Source organism: Gossypium arboreum, chromosome 9, assembly GCF_025698485.1.
Source record: "Gossypium arboreum isolate Shixiya-1 chromosome 9, ASM2569848v2, whole genome shotgun sequence".
NCBI classification, from domain to species: domain Eukaryota; kingdom Viridiplantae; phylum Streptophyta; class Magnoliopsida; order Malvales; family Malvaceae; genus Gossypium; species Gossypium arboreum.
The window spans coordinates 298,703-320,905 of record NC_069078.1 but is presented as its reverse complement, the minus strand read 5'-3'; the positions used below and the strand labels follow the sequence as shown (position 1 = coordinate 320,905).

The window sequence follows — 22,203 nt, the reverse complement described above, 5'->3', positions numbered from 1 at the left end:
CACATCAATAAAGTAAAAAAATGTTAATTTTTCCATCATTTTGGGGTGATTTGGAAAAAAAAAACAAATTTAAATGCTATAAAGGACAAAAAATTATATAAAGGACCAAAATGATTTTTTTGTAAAGTTGGAGGGCTAAATAAGTCATTATGCCTATATTTTAAAAGGTTAAAATATGTCATAGGTCCCTTTAGTCTTCTCAAATTTGGAATTTAGTCGTTATACTTTTATTTCCAAGAATTTAGTCTTTTTTGTGAATTACAAAAGGAGGGCAAAACATTAACAGCAATGCAGCTAGCGTGACTCAAACCCAAGCCACACCTGGGGCTGTGAACACCGTAGCCATCAGACCAACACACAAGGTTCTTAACAAAATAATTTTAATAGTGTTCAACAGTTTGACTTGAATTTTAAAATATAAAAAAATAGATAAACTAAATTTCTAGAATCAAAAGTACAAAAAATAAATTTCAAATTTACAAAGAGTGCAAAAACATATAACATATTTTAACTATTTTGAAAAACAATAGATCTGAATTTGTAAATAATGTGTTAAAAATCAAGATAAAATGTAAAATTAAAAAAACATAATATAAATTTATTTTGCCAAACGATCTGATATTATTCTAAGTAATAATATCAAATACATTTTATAACCTAAAATTAGTTTTAACACTTTTTTTTTTTAATTATCATTGAGAAGTTGCTAACTTGGTTGATCAACATCATGTTTGTTAATATATAGAGATTTAGTTGAAGGTTTTGGCATAGCATAAGTCAAGATCAGCCCACTGCTGGTGTTTTGAATATTTTTACTATAATTTAAATTTCCAGCTTATGCATACCAAAGCATTGGTATGTTTGCCTTTCACTTTTGTTGTCGACTATGCTGGCTTTACCTCAGGAGAGGCTTGAAGAACGGCGTGAGCTTGGCCATAGTTTCCAACTCGCAGACCCACAGGAGATGTCAGAAATCAAAAATAAAGCTCGGAGGAATTAGAAAATTAAAGTAGGATACGCTTTGGAAAAATAAGTAATAAGATATATAATTAAAAAAATATGATTTGGCATCGATATTATTTTTAATGCACTAAAACGCATTATCTTTCTATTTTAAAGGTTAAAAATAGATAATTTCAATCAATGTATCAAAAAGAAAGTATAAAAAACTAAGTGAAATTAGGCAATTAACCAATTTAATTAATTATTCCCTAGTCCCTAAGTAGCTGGTGGCAGTGATAAGATGATAGTTGGCAGCTTCCAGCTTACTCAGCTTCCCAAATTTGCTTTCATATTCCTCAATCAATTCCACCCTGCAAGCACCAACCCATCAGTTGGAATTTCCAAATTAAAAAATTATGCATGCCTCAATTTCTTAAATAGAAAAGAGTAGATTCTGATCATGTAGACAAAAGAAGAGATTTGAAGAAAAGAAGTTTAAAATTTATTGAACAAGTTTTTTAATTAATAATTATTAGATATTAAAATAAACAATGAGGGATTTAAATGCTTCTTAATACATTAATTTTTAACAAATGGATTTAATGATATAATTGTACCCATCATAGTTTCAATATATTTATGATAATGGTAAAGAAATATGTATTTACATTAAACATATAATTAAATAATTTTAATTTCTTCATTAACCAAACATAATATACAAACACTGTTATTTTGGGTGATCTAATTAACAAAAAAAAATATTTGTCTAATACAATAATATGAAAAATTTTGAACCTTGTTTCCTCACCAGTATGCCAAGCATTGAAATGGATTATATTTGCCATAAATTTCCTCAACATCTTTTCCAATTGTCACTTTAGAGCAATTTTGCTTGCCATGTACCTAATTAATATGAGTAAGACAATAGGTAAATAATTGAATAAAATAGAAAGAATAAAAAAAAAAAAAGAGAAAGAGAAGACAACCTGTTTCAAGTGCCTGATAGTTTCAGAATCGGAGGGAATCCTTTGATAAAATCCGACACACATCAAAATATTGGAACAGACAAAGGGACCAAAACCTTTGATTTTCAACAACTTTTGATATAAAGTCTCAAAGGATGTTGGATCCGAAGATTGTTCAAGTTTGGCGATGTGATCCTCACGAAGATCCCCTTGGGCAAACATTGTAGCAAGTTGAAGAATACGGGCAGCTCTATACCCAACATTGCACTGTTTTATTAGGTACTTCTCATCCACCCAAGACCATGCTAGCAGCTCTTTCCAGCTTGGAAAATTCCCTATATCATCTGAACACTTGGATCTTTTTCGTTTCGAACGAGCATTGCCATCCAATGCTATTTTTGGCTGAAGCAGGCAGAGAGCCCGAGCCATGTTCAATGACCTCTTCCAGCTTCAGTATTTTTAATGGATTTAGCATCAAAACTAAGTAATAGAATGGAAGTATTAATTGGAATAACTGAACCTGCAGTTGCAGAGAAGGATGGACTTGACAGCATCCTCGAAAAAGGAAGGGGACCGAAATATTCGACCCAAACCATTCTCCCTCGCCGATGAATGCATTTCTTGAAATTCCATCACGTCCCTCTCATCTTTCTTTGATATTCTAAGCATTCTTCCAACTTGTTCCTGTATTCAATTATATATAAATGATTATAAAAGAAAATACTTGAGAAAATTGATATGATATACATACCAAAATAACAGCTTCATCGGCAGAGGAGATGGGGGAGTGATGGACTTGTATAAGGAGGAAAGGGTGATGGAGAGGGTGTGAGATAGTGACGGGAACGGAGCGAGAAGAGTCTGAGAGTCGAAGTGGACGGCGAAGGGAATTAGTGGAAGGGATCCAAAGGTTGGGAGACATCATGAAGAAACCATGATTGCAAACTGCTTTCTCCATGTCGAACCTGCCTGACCACTCCCCTAATGCTAATTTCAATTCCATAAAGCTTCCCTTGAAGGAAGAATTGAAGGAAGAATGTAAATTGAAATGTTGTTACTATGGAATAAGAATTCCAAGAGATGCGTTTTAATGATAGTATATATCAATTATGACTCTAAATACAAATGCATGACTTCAGCTTTAATGCATATCAATTAATACCCACCTTTTTTCTTCATTACCTACCAATATTTATTTTTTATTTTTCCACTTTTACAATTTATTACCAATATTTATTTATATTTATTCTTAATTTTCACTTTTTATATAAAATCTAATTTAAAATAGTGATGAACAAAATTTTCATATATCCGATTGTGGTAAATAATGATGACTCTAAGTTACATATATATACTAGTTTTTTTTTAATCTTAAATTATTATTGTATAAAATATAAAAAATTTAAGAAATTGCAACATATATTGTATGCCCAAAAATATAAAAATATCAAATTTATGATCATATTTTGATATTATGGCAAAGATTTAATAATTAAAAATATAAAATTTGGGTTAACGTAAAATACCGTAGTAATAAAAATAAGGTAAATTATAAGATTAGTCACTCAATTATTAACGTGTTTCTATTTTGATCATGCAACTATGAATGTTTTCAATTTAGTAGCTAATGTTTTAGATAATTTCTATTTTAGATCGTTTCTATTTTAATCACTTTCCGTTAAGTGGTTAACCAAAGTGATGACGTGACATTTTTTTAACTGATATAACTTACACATTCTATCAATTTGATCCTAATTCTAAATAACTCAAAAAATTAATCCTCCACATTTACAAATTCGTAAATTTGATCCTCAAACATGTTTCCTAAAATTTAATTAAATAAAAATTTATATTAATTTAAATAAAATATTTATATCAATATTATATAAAATACAAAACATTCCTCCCCTCTCAAAACCTCCCCACCTCGATCACTTAAAAGGTATGGTTTTGTCAAGGAGAGACTTGATAGGTTTGTGGTCTTGGCTTCTGGAAAATTTTAAAAATTTTAAAGGAGTCATATGGAAAACTTTGCATTTTAGAGGGGACTGGGGCCCCTACTAGCCCCTAATTTTGCCACTGCATACAACCTGTGAAAGAGCATGAAGTTCACAAGCAAATATCGATGTTGTCTTTTCTATTTACAAAACCAAATTCAAAGTAACGTAAACCACAATACGACCACAAGTTTGCTTTGAATTAGATTAGCAATGAAACTCTCAACATAGGGCACAATGCACCCTTTTCATCTGTTGGGACCATTGGTACATCCCATGGCGCAACGGAAGAATTATTTTAGCAATCCACAGCCAAAAATCCATGTACAATGAACGAATCGAGTTGAAATAGAGTTCAAAATATAGCTTCTTTCTGAAAGCGTTGAAAGGATGCTACTGATTCGATGTCGATTCCAAGCCAAAACGAAAACATCCCACCTCTACATAGTCCACCCGTAAAAATGAACAACCACTTTCTCTTGAACTTTTCAAAGAGAATTAAAAGCGTTGCTAGACATTTTAAATTATTAAGTTGATAACCTTAACACACTAAGGGATTATCATCATTTTATCCTCTTTGATATCACATATTAAAAGGAAAACCGAATTATTCCTTATTAATAGAAAAGGCAAATGGAAAGTTAGAAAAAGAATCATATTCTTTCCAAAAGAATATAGGATTATTCCTTATTAATAGAGAAAGGCAAATGGAAAGTTAGAAAAAGAATTATATTCTTTCTAAAATAATATAAATTTCCATGTCTTTTATATTTTGCTGCAATTAATTAATATAATTGTTTATATTAATAAATTCAATAAAATATATACAATTATTACTTTGTATGAATCAAATTCATATATTAATTATAATCTTTCCAAAAGAATATTAACTTTCATGTCTTTAATATTTTGACTGAAATTAATTAATATAATTTTTATATTAATAAATTCAGTAAAATATATACAATTAATATTTTGTATGAATCAAATTCATATATTAATTATATATATATATATATATGTTTTGTATTTGTGTACAACAAGTTTATACATATAATGAGTTTAATATTTAACTATAAAATTAAATTAATTCAACAATTAATTTATTTCATGTGACAACTAAATATAATACCAAATGTATTTGGATTCGTTCGTTTCAACTATAGAGTGTGAACCTATATGCTCTTGTAACGTTGGTAGTAATACTAGAACGTTTCTAACATTACAAGTAATGAGTGACATCTAGCAATACATCATTCCCACCTAAGTTGGAAGAAGTCGTGATTCGACATAACCGTTCTATGTAAATACAAATGCATGACTTCAGCTTTAATGCATATCAATTAATACCCACCTTTTTCTTCATTACCTACCAATATTTATTTTTTATTTTTCCACTTTTACAATTTATTACCAATATTTATTTATATTTATTCTTAATTTTCACTTTTTATATAAAATCTAATTTAAAATAGTGATGAACAAAATTTTCATATATCCGATTGTGGTAAATAATGATGACTCTAAGTTACATATATATACTAGTTTTTTTTTAATCTTAAATTATTATTGTATAAAATATAAAAAATTTAAGAAATTGCAACATATATTGTATGCCCAAAAATATAAAAATATCAAATTTATGATCATATTTTGATATTATGGCAAAGATTTAATAATTAAAAATATAAAATTTGGGTTAACGTAAAATACCGTAGTAATAAAAATAAGGTAAATTATAAGATTAGTCACTCAATTATTAACGTGTTTCTATTTTGATCATGCAACTATGAATGTTTTCAATTTAGTAGCTAATGTTTTAGATAATTTCTATTTTAGATCGTTTCTATTTTAATCACTTTCCGTTAAGTGGTTAACCAAAGTGATGACGTGACATTTTTTAAGCGATATAACTTACACATTCTATCAATTTGATCCTAATTCTAAATAACTCAAAAAAATTAATCCTCCACATTTACAAATTCTGTAAATTTGATCCTCAAACATGTTTCCCTAAAATTTAATTAAATAAAAATTTATATTAATTTAAATAAAAATATTTATATCAATATTATATAAAATACAAAACATTCCTCCCCTCTCAAAACCTCCCCACCTCGATCACTTAAAAGGTATGGTTTTGTCAAGGAGAGACTTGATAGGTTTGTGGTCTTGGCTTCTGGAAAATTTTAAAAATTTTAAAGGAGTCATATGGAAAACTTTGCATTTTAGAGGGACTGGGGCCCCTAGCCCCTAATTTTGCCACTTGCATACAACCTTGTGAAAGAGCATGAAGTTCACAAGCAAATATCGATGTTGTCTTTTCTATTTACAAAACCAAATTCAAAGTAACGTAAACCACAATACGACCACAAGTTTGCTTTGAATTAGATTAGCAATGAAACTCTCAACATAGGGCACAATGCACCCTTTTCATCTGTTGGGACCATTGGTACATCCCATGGCGCAACGGAAGAATTATTTTAGCAATCCACAGCCAAAAATCCATGTACAATGAACGAATCGAGTTGAAATAGAGTTCAAAATATAGCTTCTTTACTGAAAACGTTGAAAGGATGCTACTGATTCGATGTCGATTCCAAGCCAAAACGAAAACATCCCAGCCTCTACATAGTCCACCCCGTAAAAAATGAACAACCACTTTCTCTTGAACTTTTCAAAGAGAATTAAAAACGGTTGCTAGACATTTTAAATTATTAAGTTGATAACCTTAACACACTAAGGGATTATCATCATTTTATCCTCTTTGATATCACATATTAAAAAGGAAAACCAGAATTATTCCCTTATTAATAGAAAAGGCAAATGGAAAGTTAGAAAAAAGAATCATATTCTTTCCAAAAGAATATAGGATTATTCCCTTATTAATAGAGAAAGGCAAATGGAAAGTTAGAAAAAGAATTATATTCTTTCTAAAATAATATAAATTTCCATGTCTTTTATATTTTGCTGCAATTAATTAATATAATTGTTTATATTAATAAATTCAATAAAATATATACAATTATTACTTTGTATGAATCAAATTCATATATTAATTATAATCTTTCCAAAAGAATATTAACTTTCATGTCTTTAATATTTTGACTGAAATTAATTAATATAATTTTTATATTAATAAATTCAAAAATATATACAATTAATATTTTGTATGAATCAAATTCATATATTAATTATATATATATATATATATGTTTTGTATTTGTGTACAACAAGTTTATACATATAATGAGTTTAATATTTAACTATAAAATTAAATTAATTCAACAATTAATTTATTTCATGTGACAACTAAATATAATACCAAATGTATTTGGATTCTGTTCGTTTCAACTATAGAGTGTGAACCTATATGCTCTTGTAACGTTGGTAGTAATACTAGAACGTTTCTAACATTACAAGTAATGAGTGACATCTAGCAATACATCATTCCCACCTAAGTTGGAAGAAGTCGTGATTCGACATAACCGTTCTATGATCATCTTTTCATGTATTATATCATTTTATCCTTAATATCTAGATTGTACACAAGTCATGGAATAATCACACTTGTATAGTCCAATATCATATTTCTTTATTTTCTGAGCAGATTACAATAAATAAGTGTAATATCTCATATCAACTTATTCGAGCACGGCTATACATTTCTAGTCTCACTCCACTAAGAGGCCTAAGATATTGCTCCCATTATGTAGGAGGGATAAATCATATCTTGATCAACCATATCCCACTACATGGATTGTGGTATATCCAACATTAGTCTTTATAGTACAACATGTTACGATAGATGTTTTGGCTATATCAAAATATACGACTCACGATGTTGGGACAATGATGATCTCAAGTCTGAAGATCATATACATAGTTGTAACAGCCCGTTTTTAATAGTGTCAGAAATAGTGATTTCGATACCACAATTCTGAGGATTAAATTATTATTTTAATGTTTATTTAAAGTCTACGGGATTATATTAAGGTCATGAAAAAGTTTCGTTAAGAAATTTTGATGTTTAAATTGTTAATTAGGTAAAAAGGACTAAATCATAAAAAGTATAAAAGTTGAATTCTATTAGTTAAAAGGGCTAAATGGCTTTGGAAAGGAAATTTAATGGAATTGAGTGGTAAATATACCATATTTAGAGTTAGTGGATATGCATGGATAGGTTCATTTGAATTTTTTATTAATAATAAGGTTAAAGTAGTAAATTGGTAAATAAAATTAAAAATAAGTAAATAAAAGATAATAGAAGATGACATCTATAACACCCCGAATTCTGGGTTATAATTTTTGAGGTTTGTGGTTAGGGTCAATGAGTAGGTTGTGCTATTGTGTTTGGTTGTGTGTTTAAATTTTAGAATGGGCCTGCTGGTCTAGTGGTTGAGTGAGTGTTAGTGTACTTCAAGGTTCTAGGTTCGAGTTTATGAGTGTGCATTTTGGAGGAGTATTTTTAATTTTTTTGTCTAGTTAAATAGTAGTTTGATTTTAAGTTAATATATAATCATTTATATTTATTATTATTATTTTATTTTCTCTCTGTACGTTCTCATCTTCCCCTTTCGTTTTTTCTTCTTTATGTTTTCTTTATTTTTGGAAATAGTGGTGTTGTGGTTTTGGAAGAGCTCCAATTTCCTGGTCATCGAGTTGGGTTCTGGACGTCTCTGATCTCGAATCAGGTGTGGGTTTCGAACCTTTTAAATTTTCGTTAATGAATTGTGGTTTGTTTCTATGAAATTGGAAATCGTTGTGTGCCTGTGGAATCGATCTTTTGAAAGGGGAGATTATCATGGAATAGCTTAGAATTGGGTGTGATTTTGATATATTTTTGAGTAATTAAGGATTGGGGAGTGTTTCGCAATAAAAGGCATGATTAGTAGCCAATTTCGGTATGGTTTCTTGACCACACGGGTGGTTACACGGGCATGTGCCCCCACACGGGCTGTCCACACAGCCGTGTGCGATTAGAAATTAGGGTTTCCAGGAAAAATTGGTACCATACGGCTGTGTGGCTGATTTGGAGATTTTTGTCGATTTCCACACAGCCGTGTCCCCCAGGCACACAGGCGTGTGTGTTTGGGAATTAGGGATTTAGTGATTTGGTATCACACGACTATGTGGATAATTTAGGGATTTAAGGATTCCACACAAGTGTGTGTATTGGACACACAACTCTGTCTGGTGGGCACATAGGCGTGTGAGACCCTCACACGGTCATGTCCCTGGCTCACACGGGCGTGTGCCTCAACCACACGGCCGTGTGCCTCCCTCCATACGTTCGTTTTAACCCCCACATGACCTAGGTTTTTTCCACACGGCCGTGTGGTCTTAAGTCACCAATTTTAGTTTGTGTTTGTTTTTTATCTGAAAATGCGTTTGTGTATCCCGACCCTTGGATAGGCTTTAGTAAGGGTAATTATGTCCTGTATCTGTGGCTATGCGCTCTGCTTATGTGTTATTTGAGACTATGGTGTGAGATGACTGATTTTGAACCCTGTTACTCGAATGTTTGTGCACATGTTTGATTGTCTGTTAATGTGTTCATTGTTTCTGTAGGATTGTATGCATACATACACTTGCATAAGTAAATTTTTGGGTTGGTTGTAAAAAGAAGGAAGACTAATTCTGATCTTATATGGCAGTTTTACTACAACTTATTCGTACAGCAGATTACCGCACTGTACCGCATATACATTAGCTCTGTTGCGTACTAATCACTGTACCGCTTATACGCCAGCCATGCTGCGTATTATTATCTGAGTGGCTTAGACCACATACATGGTTTGTAGGGTTGGCTGGGCCTTCGAGGTCCTAGTGGTGTGTTTGGTTGGATGAGCTTAAATAGCTCTTTTGGGTGTGATCGAGGGACGGAGAGATGTTTTGGTTGGATGGATGGGTTTTTAATTCCTGACTGCATTCATATGCAATTGGTTAAGTGTTTTGGGTGTAAGATTATTTGATCGTATTTTTTCTGTCTGAATAACGCTTGTGTTGAGTTTTCTGTGTGTGAGTTTGTGTGCTTGACTGTTACGTCTGCTAGAATATTAGTTCTGAGTTTGTTTTCTAATTCTACATGTCTTTATAGGTATGTTTAACCAATGAACTACCATCTGGAGTTCTCTTCTGTAAATTTGTTGTTAATCGTTTTAAACTCACACTAAGCTCATGTAGCTCACCCTCTTAGTGTTTCCCTTGCAGGTGCATTTCTGAATTCTGACATTGAACTCGGTATGCGGAGGTCTCAAACAGCCACTGTGAAAAGAATAAATTAACAGTTCTTCTTTTCAGTTTCTATTTTTGTAATTCGGTTTCGAACTGTAAGGTTCTGTAAAAACTATGGTACATATTCTGTTTTGATTTTCCTCATAAATCTTATTTTGCTCATAAATTAAACTTAATTTTAATTTTTCTAATTGAAATCTAAAGGGGTAAATGTCCTCGGTTTATAAAGAGATAAATACGTTTGTAGTGGAATTTAAGATAACTTGTCCTGTAAAATTTTCCTAAGATCACTTCAATGATCAATGTAACCTTCGGGATTTGGTCTAAACTTCTAGGCCGGGTCTAGGGCGTTACAACATCTTCTTCATCTTTGTTTCAAAACCTAAATAGCCATTAAACGAGGAGGAGAATTTGGCCAAGGCTTGTTTCATATGCATGGTATGATTCTGTGTCCCGTTTTTAATGATTTTTATGTTTTTGAGTCTGTTTTAGCTTAATCTAGCTAACCCAGAGGTTGATTTGCAAAATTGTTAAAGGTTGAGGGACTTTCCATGAATATTTTTGAATGTTTTTTTTATGTTAGTTGATAGATTATTAATCTTTGTTGTAAAATAAACATGTTCTGTTAAATGATTTTTTATGAATATTGGAAATAGGGATTAAATTGTTAAAAGTATAAATTCATGGGTTTTGTTGTGAATTATTGGTAATTATGGGTTATATGGAAAAGCACACCTATGACGCCACCACAAGAGATCAACATCAGTAAAATAAATTGAAGTAATGTTTACCTTAATGGCATCATCCTTGATGCTCATCGCTCGAAAGTATTGCTCTATTTCCCACAATAACTTGTCAATTTCCCTTGAGGACCTTGCACCCTTGAACTGCTCTGGTTTGAGAACATCCATTGTTTGTTGCTTCGGTCTTGAAATTAACATCTCATTCCTCAAAGTAACTTTGTAAATTGTGAGCTCCCCCTTAAGCTCCGTCCTTCATGGATAACACCGTAACCTCGAAAGCATCATCCCTCTCTGCCAGTTTTTCCGTAGTGGATTTGAGTACTCCATTCATCTTTTCTACATTGGAACTAAGAAAATTTAACACAAATTCTATGAGTTGCTCCTCCATTGAGTCAAACCCATCTGTGCGTTCCTCGACCAACTCGAGTGTCTCCCTCATGTCCCTCAGAACTTCTCAAGATTGATCACTCGATTTTCCAAAGCTGACAGCATATTCCTTGATAAACTTACTTTATTGGCCCTCTCACGGGTCTCTATTGGCTCATTCTAATTGGCAACTTCTTTCGACATCACAACTATGCCTTCATAACTAAGGCTCGGATACCACTTGTCACAGGGCTAGAACTTTAGTCTCGCGTTCCATGCAGCCTTAGACAATCCTTTCAATGCAAACACGCTTAAATCAGTCTAACCACCAACCAATTGAGGATTCACAAAGAATTTCTCCAAGGCATTAATTTATATAGCAGAAGTAACACAAATCAAAAGAAACACAAAAGAACAGAAAGCCACAAAAAATAATACACGATAGGTGTTTAAGTAAATTCTCTCAATTGTATTACTTTCTCTCAAAAAATACAAGAAACGATGAAAGAATGGAATCACAATGGATGATTTTCAAGTGAGGGGGAGACTTTTTATTTATAGTTGAGCTCTTTTAGAATCGATGGTCTAGATCAAGTTAACTCGATGGACGAGATTAGCATATTACATCGATGGACGAGATTAGCCTATCCCTTAAATCAAGGGATTTACAAGATTACATAATAAAATCCAGTCTAATCTTATAAGATATGATACCCCTCAATCTTTTAAGATTAGTTTCCCTATTTATCAAGGTTGCCTATGTTGCCATATCTTCATCATTGGGCCACTCGGGCTTTAATCTGATAGGCTTCTCCAACAGCTCTTTGAATTGGGTCAATTGTTATGGGCTAAATGATCCCCATCTAATCGATAGACCTCTATGGGACGCATCTTGGGCGATGGTCACGGGATTTGCACTTTGACCCATAACACTCGAACTCACGTCCTCTTACATTGACAACAATACACATACTAATCGAGCTAATGCTCAATCAACAAATAAAAATATATTTTAAATACACAATAGTATATCTATATATTGTTGGTGGATATATTAAAAATAAAAATTAATAAAATGATTTAATAGATATATGTTTAATGCATGAACCACTAATAAAGGCGTTTTTCAGTAGTTAGAACTCCTATTTCCCAATCTCCTCCACTATATAAATCAAGTGAAAAAGAAATTTAAAAATCTTTTAAAAGTTTAATTTAATTTTCAATTTTATTATTTTTAATTATTTATTAGATATTGTACTATATTAATAAAGAAATACTCATTCTGGAAACATATTCCTCTTGTTCACGTATGTGACTTTCGAATTTTTCCTATCATTTTTTGCTTTTACTTATTTTGCATTTTGTAAAAATATTTATTTTCAGATAATTTGTTTTGCAAAATCATCAAACAACAAATTTTGTTTCAGAAATATGAATTTTAGGAACTTTAAAAAAATGAAGGATCCTTTTATGACTACACCTTCATTACATCTCTTGCTAGAAAATTACCACTACCTTTACTAGAATTTTCTTTTAGATAAAAAAGATTATTGTTATTATTATTAAATTTTAATAATATTAGTAAATATAATTTAATAAAAAATAAATATTTTAATTATATTTTAATATAATTATTATTAAATATAATTTAATAAAAAATAATATATAATTTGATAACATTCTTAATATAATTATTTTATATTAAATTATATTTATTTTTTATTAAATTATATTTAATATTTTACATTAAAATATTTTATTTTTATATTTTTAAGTCTAAGTTTTAAAGGACTAATCTAGAAATTAATTTTATTTTGTTATTCAAAGTTGTATGGAATAGTATTTTGTGATACCAATGAATAGCTATTACGAGAGGACAAAGAATAGGGAAATAATAATCATTCTACTAAATAAGTATCACATTCAACCAAACAAAAAATAATTTACCATTCAATGAATAAGGGAAGAGTGTATTGCATTCCCTCCAACTAAACATAGTGTAAGTGTGGGGTCCATTTTTCAACACGTGAACTCCAAATTCTTTACTTTTTTAGTGATACTTTACCTTTTTTATCATTTTCATTTTACATCTTATACAATTTGATCCCTAAATCAATTTTAATTAAATTGATTTGATTTTAATTAGCATTCAATTTGATCACTGTTATTTTGTTTCTTTATATAGATTTAAATTTAAATGTTTAATCCATATATAATTTATTTATAGTTAATGATGATTTAGTATAATTATAAAGTAAATTAGAAATTTTATCTCACGCAGTATGCATACGGAAATTACAAATATAGATCATAAATATGTGTTTAAAAACTAATAAAATGTATTGCTTGAAATTAATTAATAATGAAACATGAAATATGTCGAGTCAATTTGTGACACTAATTAAATCAAATACATTATGATAGAAATAATAAAGTCTGCATAATAAAATTAAAATATTGAAAAAACTTAACTCAATGGTAAATTAAAAGTTTTATTAATGCAATTAATTCGGGTTTAAATCTCATCATATGTATATTTTATTAATTTTTTAAAAATAAAAACTAGAATGCCATTGAATAGTATAATTATTTTAATTATGGAAGAGCAGATCCATAATTTTCCTAATTAAATTGGTAACTCAGTTGATGATGATACCGACTCATCACAAGCCTATAGATATATAATGCATATAAAGTTATTTATAAATTCTATAAAAGGTGGCTTTTATATTAGGTTTATAACTCCTTGATAGTTTATTTACATCTTTAGGCCATGTTGATATTAACAGTTTTGCAATTTAGTCTCTAAAAATATTTGAACCCATGGTATTGAATACTTTCTAAATTTTAATTATTTTTATTTCCTACACATATATTTAATAATTAATTTAATCTAGTCCCTCAATTTGATCGTTTTGAATATTTTTATTTAGCCATTCCTTTAAATTCTAAATTATAGCTTTCATGATTAATTGATTATTATTTAATTATTTTTCATAAAATAGACAATCCTTGGTTGGTTTTAAAATAAGAATTATTACTCTTCAGTTTAATTCAAAACCTCCTTTTGTAAACATAATATATTTTATTTTTACTTTCTCAATAATAATATTTTGAAACATTAAAAATATTGTATCAAATTTTAAAGATAAATATAATATATTTTAATTCATACTTACAACCAAACTCGTACATTGGAGTAAGAAAACTAATAATATATATTACAAGGTTAAAACCTCAAAACTGACGTAAATAGTTTACTTATCTGACGCATGGATAATTATTATTATTTTCTAACAATTTTAAATAACGTAAACTTAAAATCTTAAGTAAAATTTGAAAGAATTAGATAAAATTTTATGTAAGAAAATAAAATATATAAAATTATCACGAAGGTAAATAATATTATCATAAATATAAATATTATTTAATTATCATAAAATATTATTTATTTTAATATTTAAATTTGTTATAGTTAGATCATTATAATTTAATTAAAATACAAATTTTGTTTAATTTTTTTTACTTGTTTCATTGAATTTAAAAATTATGTATTATTTTATTTAAACTTAATTTTAAATTTAAGATAAGTAGATATTTAAAGGGTAAACTACAAAAATAATTATCTTTGTGTGCCTCAAATTATATTTTAGTCATTTATGTTATTGTTTTGTTACGAAGTGACCAATCTACCATTAAGCTTCGTTACCTTCCTAACGGCGGTCCTACGTAGTAGTTCAAATGAGTTTTAAATGTCAACTTGGATATCTTACATGATAGTCTAAATTAAATTTATCTAATTAAAAACTTATTTTTATCTCAGCAACTAGATATCCAAGTTGATATTTAAAACCTATTTGGACTGTCGTGAATGAGGTAATGGAGTTTAATGGTAAAGTGAACATTTCGTAACAAAATGATAACGTAAGTGACTAAAATGTAACATTTCAAACATAAGTGACTAAAATATAATATGAGTCAAATAAAAGTAATTATTTTTGTAGTTTACCCATATTTAAATTAAAAATAATTTTTTTTTTTAATTAGTACATTATATCTACCTGTTTGAGAAAGAATATAATGTCAGTCGTCGCAGGGCAGTGAAGTAGTGTTGAAATGAAATCAAAAGAGAAGAGCAGATAAAGATGGAGGGGATTCAACTGTGAATAAATCCCGCTTACATTGGCTTGGCATCTGGCTTCATTGTGAGACAAAACATGCGGGAATCAAGACAGAGGTAAGTAAGTGCCTGTTTGCATTATTTCCACATGGTCATGGTCATAGGAACATAACCAAAGCTGTAGCTGTTGAAGAAGAAACAAATGGCTGCGCTTCCTTCTTCAATTCACGTTCACCTACCCCTTCCCTTGTATAAAGATGAGCCCATATCTTTCAACAAACCCAAATTGCAGTATCGGGCTATTGTGAATAAATTGGACCTCGCCCGTAAAGTGGTTGATGAAATTCCCCAACCAAAGGCTTACGCCTGGAACCAGTTGATCCAAACCCATCTCTCCAATAACCATCCTCACAATGCTCTCTCTGTTTATCATGGGATGATGCTTCGTGGTATCCGTCCCGACCATCATACTCTCCCCCGCGTCTTAACGGCTTCCCGTCTTTGCTCCAACTTAGCGCTTGGGAAACAAGTTCATGCCCATGCTTTCAAGTTTGGCTTCTCCTCCGACCTCTATGTCATCACTGCTTTAATAGAATTGTATGGTCGTTTGCACGCTGTCGAAACTGCAAAATGGGTGTTGGATAATGCACCCACTTCCAATTCTGTTGCTCGTACTATACTAGCTAAGTTGTACTTAGTGGACAATAAACCCCACTTGGCTATTGAAATATTTAACCAAATGCTTAGATTGAAGGCTGACATTGATCCAGTGGCATTGGTCACTGCTGCTGGCACATGTTCCCTCTTAAAGTCACTGCAACAGGCAAGAAAAGTGCATCAGATTGCTAGGGAATGTGGTTTGGAATTTCATCTACTTGTTAGCAATTCACTAATGAAAATGTATATTGATTGTGATAGTCTTGAGGAAGCTCGATCTTTGTTTGATGCAATGCCATCTAGAGATCTTATTTCATGGACGGAGATGATTCAAGGGCATGTCAAAAACGGGGGATATAACGAGGCCCTCAAATTGTTTCGTCTAATGACTAAGGCTCGAATCAAACCTGATTCCCTCACGGTTACAAGCATTCTTCCAGCTTGTGCAAGAGTACCGGCTCATAAGCAAGGGAAAGAACTACATGCTTACTTGTTTAGGAATGGAATAGACATGAATCTAACAGTCCAGAATGCTTTTATGGACATGTATGTCAAATCAGGTTTCATTGAATTAGCATCAAATGTTTTCACTTCCATGGTGGAGAGAGATATTATCTCTTGGACTATAATGATATCGGGATATAGCTTGCATGGACAGGGGGCACAAGGACTAGGATTGGTTTTGGAGATGGAGCAAGACTCCAGCTTAGAGATAGATGAGTTCACATACGCTGCAGTTCTCCATGCTTGTGTGACTGCTTGCAGGGTCGATGTAGGAATGTCTTACTTTGATCGTATTAAGGCACCCACTGTTACACATTGTGTTCTGATGGTATCCCTTCTAGCTCGTGCTGGACTCTTCAATGACGCACGCACCTTTATTAAGGAACACCAGATTGAGAATAGGGTAGAGGTATTAAGAGCTTTGTTAGATGGATGCAGGATCCACCAGCAAGTAACGATGGGGAAGCGAATTGTTGAGCAGCTTTGTGAGTTGGAGCCTCTCAATGCTGAGAACTATGTTTTACTGTCGAATTGGTATGCGGAGAATGCAAAATGGGACATGGTTGATAAACTAAAGACAACAATCAAAGACATGGGTTTGAAACCTAAAAGAGCATACAGTTGGATAGAGTTTCGAAACAAAGTTCATGTGTTTGGAACAGGAGATGTTTCCCATCCCAGATCTGAGATGATACATTGGAAGTTGCAGCATTTGATGAAGAAAATGGAAGAAGAAGAAGGAGGAGATAGACCTAGTTCGATATTTAGCTTCCATGATGTCGATGAAGAACGTGAATGTATTCTAATCGGACATTGTGAAATATTAGCCATATCTTTTGGGCTTATCAGCACACAGGAAAGAGCAACTGTTCGTGTTACAAAGAATCTCCGAGTATGTGGAAGCTGCCATGACTTTACAAAGGCCATATCCAAGATAGTAGAAAGAGAAATTATTATAAAAGATCCTAATTGTTTCCACCATTTTAAGAATGGTCACTGTTCATGTGGAGGTCTTTGGTGATTTCTTTTTTGCACCTTATATCTATCTGTTTATCTATCTATCTATATATATACTTAGAGCTTTCTGCAGATACCTAATAACAACATTTAAAAAAAAGGTTAATACATACGATGGCACTTGAACATGGCGCTTTGTACCTATTTGGTACCTAAACTTTCTTTTATGGACTTGATAGGTTTTAAACTTAAAAATCATAAGTTAACTTGATACTCATTTATAGGTATGTAACACCGTTAAAAATATGATGATGTGGCATTGACGACCAATAATATGAAACACATATGTTGACATGTGCATTTGAATAATCATTTATTTAGATTTATTCTTGATAAATTTTTTTTAATTTTTTTTAAATTAATATTAAACTATATATCTCGAGGCAAATTTATTCAAGAAAATAGATAACTTAAAAGAAAGCCTTTTGTTAAAAACGCATATAGCGAAAGGCTCGTCATGGATTGGAAAATTATGCATCTGAGTATGAACAATGGGAATGCTACAGCTATTACTCCTTCAATCAGTAAGTGCAAATTGATTTTTTTTTTAAAAAGAATTGGGTTTGGGCGGTTGGGTCAAGCTGAAGTTTGAGTAAAATCCACTACTTGTGATATTTACAAAAGTTCCTAATTATATATATATATATATTAAGTTCTGGATTAATATTTGGTACATTGATAATATATTTTTTATTTCACAAGTAGATTTAAAATTAATTATGTGTCTCTTTTTTATATTTTACTAAATTCTTATAAAATATTTATCAACCTTTTGACTTTACTTGTGAAATCTAAAAACTTCAAAAATATTTTTCCTTAAATTTTTGCTTTCAATAAATAAATATATAAATATATTAAGTTTTATATCTAAACTCTAAAAAATAATCTTACCTATTTCAAAATAAAAAATAAAACAACTAAAAATATAATTTTATTTACTTCAAAATAAAATAATTAAATTAAATTCAAGCCTCTTATTAAACTTTAAAAAATTGGGGTGCAGTTGGAATTGAGGTGAAATGTATGTGGACTGGAGAGGAAAGTGGGTTTCACAATTCATAATGGCACTTTTGAGCCTTCTATTCTTCAACCTGTTCTTTCTCCTTCTATTCATCACTACATTCCAATAAAGGGGTTTTTCTAAGATACACAAACCCCGATGAGCAATTCATGAGCCAACGGGATAAAATATAAATGTAAGGCTGAGTAATTATTAAAGCAGTAATGCATTTTTTTTTAATTTTCTAAATGTGTTTGTCTTATAAATTATGTCATATTTAATAGTATAAATTGTAATTACACGATTATATAATTTATATTCTTTTAAAATATTAACTACTATAAAATTAGTATGATAAAAATTATGTCATTGTTATTATGATAGACTACATATTTGTTGGATTATTCCTATTTAATATTTAACATATGCTCATTATCCTTGATCAAATTTATCATCCGAATGTGAATATGCATCATTAAGATTACCAAGATCTCATCCTTCCATATACTCTTCGAAGTATGAATAATCTCAATTTTACCTATGATTGAAGTTATGAAATATGCAACATTCTAATACAATCTAACATTATTTTTTTATGTTATACTAATGTGATATTGTTAATATGAGAAATATTTTTTTAGAACAACAATGTCTTCTCAACCACATTTTGAAGCATTGAATATTTTAAATTAAAGAGTTCGCGAGTTGTCTATGGTGCTTCTGCTTGTCACCATTTTCTCAAATGGTATCATACTCCTTGATACGATATTTTGTATTTGAATAATTAGCATCAACCTTATAATATTTGGGTTCATATTTCAAAGTTTGTAATTTTAATTATAAAACTTAAATAAACTTAATTAGGAGAAAAACTTATATTAAGTTATATCCCTATTTATAATGCGATATTAAGCAAAAAATAATATAAATTTTATAATATATATAATCATTATAAAAAGGTTTTACAAATGGCATAATGTCAAATTTAACCCTCAATGTTTACATTTTTTTGTCAAGTTGGCCTTTTTTTAAGTTAAATTTGGCATTCAACCTTTTAAAAAAAAAAGAGTCAAATTTAACCATTAACCTTTAGAAAATAGTTAAATTATTGTTTTTTTTTTAAATGAAAATACTAACTAAAAGGTTAATTTTTAAACATGGTAGCTCGAATGAGAAATCACTTGTACTTCATGCTATTTTTTTGAATTTGTATGAAACTTTTTAAAAAATTTTAAATTTTAAATTTTAAATTTTTAAATTATTTGTTGACACAGAAATTAATGTTTTAGTCAACATTTTTGTTAAAAAAGCAATTTGACTCTTTTTGAAATGTTGAGGACCAAATTTACCAAAAATGTAAATATTGAGGACTAAATTTAACATTATGCCTTTTACAAATTGTCCAAAACTTTGGAAACACCTCTTATAAATAATACAATTTTTACTTAATTTTAGAAATTTATTTATTTTTATAAATAAGTAATTTTAAAAAAGCTATAACATTTTTATGAATAAATATATTATTTTTATAATATATAACATGGATACATAAATAAGTTCTGTATATTTCTTGGCTATAATTTTTATAAATAAATATATTATAACATTTTTATAACATGTAAATCATTTTTATAACTAACTTTTTTTTGTTATAACTTCATAAAATAATATAATATACTTTCAAAAATTTTTAGGATTTAAATAATATAAATTTTTGTTATAACTTTATAAAATACATAAATTATTTTTTGAGCAATATACACAAATTATTTCCATAATATATTTTTTTAGGATTTATAATGTATGAAATTATTGGTCATAATCATCCCAAATATTCATTCTTGATCACGCTTATAATATAGTTTTTATAGTTTGTATAAAAATATTTTTAAAAATTAGATTTGGGTGTAATTACCTACATAATTACTCCAATTCTCACCCCCTTAAGAATTGAAAAGTATAATTGGGATGCTCCAAGTACGTCTAATTTTGTGGGATCCTTCACTCTTTATCCGACTCATTTATGAATTTCCTCAAAAAATTCATTTTGTTAAATATTTCTAACAAAATGATCACTCTTTATCCGGCTCATTTCTGGATTTCCATTTTTCATGCCATCCAAAATTTTAGGGGGTTAAATTTTGGTACACCATAATATCTAAGAACATTCTCTTAGAGGTTGTGGTATTTTGTTAGAAATATTAGTATTGGCATGAAAATTGATTTTTTGGTATTCCTTATAAATTCGATAGACCAAAAATATATAGAGATATGCTATTAGAAATGTTGGTATTTCATTATAAATATTTGTATTATTGGCATGACAAATAAATTTTGGTATATCAAAAATTCTAACAAAAATTGTATGAAATTTTAGTATTCTCTTAGATATTTCGACATACCAATAACTAAGGATATGATTTTAGAAATTTTGGTATAATTGTTTAGAAATTTTGATATATCAAAACATTTAAGGATATGTATTTAGAAATTTTAGTATATTGTTAGAAATATTTATATTAACACTACGAATTCGTGGCTCTAGTAGATTAATAATTATTTCCCATAATTGATTTAATAACAGTCTTCCCCAAACTACAATTCATTGGGTACGATCCTCAGAGTACTTGCCTACTTCGTTATAACTATATTACAACATGACTCGTATACTTGCAAACACCGCCTCAAATCTATATATTTAGTTGCACTATTCACTATGGATGTTGGTACGCCCAGAGCCTTTTTGAAACACCAAAACAAATTGATTCTTCAGGGACTAATCATCAATTTTTGCTTTTCCTCGATTAACTTCGTTTTAATCCAATCTGTGATCTATACAATTATTTTATATAACCAATCAATACCAAACATTTTCATATTATGACATGATATGAACAAACCTATATGAACTCAATTTTTTAACATCCCTAAAATGTTATATTTTATTGAATTTAATCATTAAACTCAGGATAGTCATAGTTGTAAATTCCTAGCTTTAGATTAAAATTCAACTTCATATATTTTCATTAGGGACTTTATACCTTCTATTTCTATCCTAATTTCATGACAAGTTTTAATTTTATTCAATTTGGTCCCTAATGTAACAAAGTTACAAATAAGCTAAATTAACTTTACAATCTAGTCCTTTTCATAATCTAATCTTAAAATCTATCAATTTCAAGCTTAATTCTTCAAGAAATCAATAATGGCAACTTTCAAAATCTTTAACAGTTTTACAAATTAGTACATGGGCTAGTTAAATCAAATCCCACGACCTCAAACCTATAAAAATTATAAGAAAAGGACTTTAATTACATACCAATTCGCTTAGCCAAATGTCAAAAGCTTAAAAGGATTTTTCTCCTTTCTTTCCTATGAAGAATCAGCCATGTATAAAAGAAAAGATAAAGACATTCTCTTTCCTTCCACTTAAAAGCTATTTGTATGGTAATTAACACATAATTAACTTAATATTTCTTAATTAATGAACATAATCACATACTTAACTTCTATTAGTAGAGATGATCATCATTTCCCACTAACTTTCACCAAATATTGGTTTAATTACCATTTTAGAATCTTTAGTTAATTTCTATTTAAATTCCCAAGTTTTAGTAAATTAATAATATATAGCTATTGAACTTTACAATTT

General features: G+C 29.6%; 2 protein-coding genes across 3 annotated transcripts; one reads left to right on the top strand and one right to left on the bottom strand.

Annotated features, from left to right (window-relative positions):
• Window positions 1-1,076: 1,076 nt before the first annotated feature.
• LOC108456401 (uncharacterized) lies at window positions 1,077-3,071 on the bottom strand. 2 transcript variants are annotated; one of them, XM_017754994.2, is made up of 5 exons: window positions 2,662-3,071; window positions 2,431-2,594; window positions 1,932-2,358; window positions 1,741-1,848; window positions 1,077-1,313 (listed from the first exon to the last, which is right to left on the bottom strand). In XM_017754994.2, the coding sequence occupies exons 1-4, from the start codon at window positions 2,911-2,913 to the stop codon at window positions 1,750-1,752; spliced, it is 942 nt and encodes a 313-aa protein (XP_017610483.1). In that variant the 5' UTR covers window positions 2,914-3,071; the 3' UTR covers window positions 1,077-1,313; window positions 1,741-1,749. The 2 variants fall into 2 exon arrangements, with proteins under 2 accessions (XP_017610483.1, XP_017610482.1); XM_017754993.2 differs by having other exon boundaries at window positions 1,754-1,848.
• Window positions 3,072-15,304: 12,233 nt separating this feature from the next.
• On the top strand, window positions 15,305-17,605 carry LOC108454604 (pentatricopeptide repeat-containing protein DOT4, chloroplastic-like). The gene is made up of 2 exons (XM_053018766.1): window positions 15,305-15,490; window positions 16,292-17,605. The coding sequence occupies exons 1-2, from the start codon at window positions 15,471-15,473 to the stop codon at window positions 17,553-17,555; spliced, it is 1,284 nt and encodes a 427-aa protein (XP_052874726.1). The 5' UTR covers window positions 15,305-15,470; the 3' UTR covers window positions 17,556-17,605.
• Window positions 17,606-22,203: the final 4,598 nt, after the last annotated feature.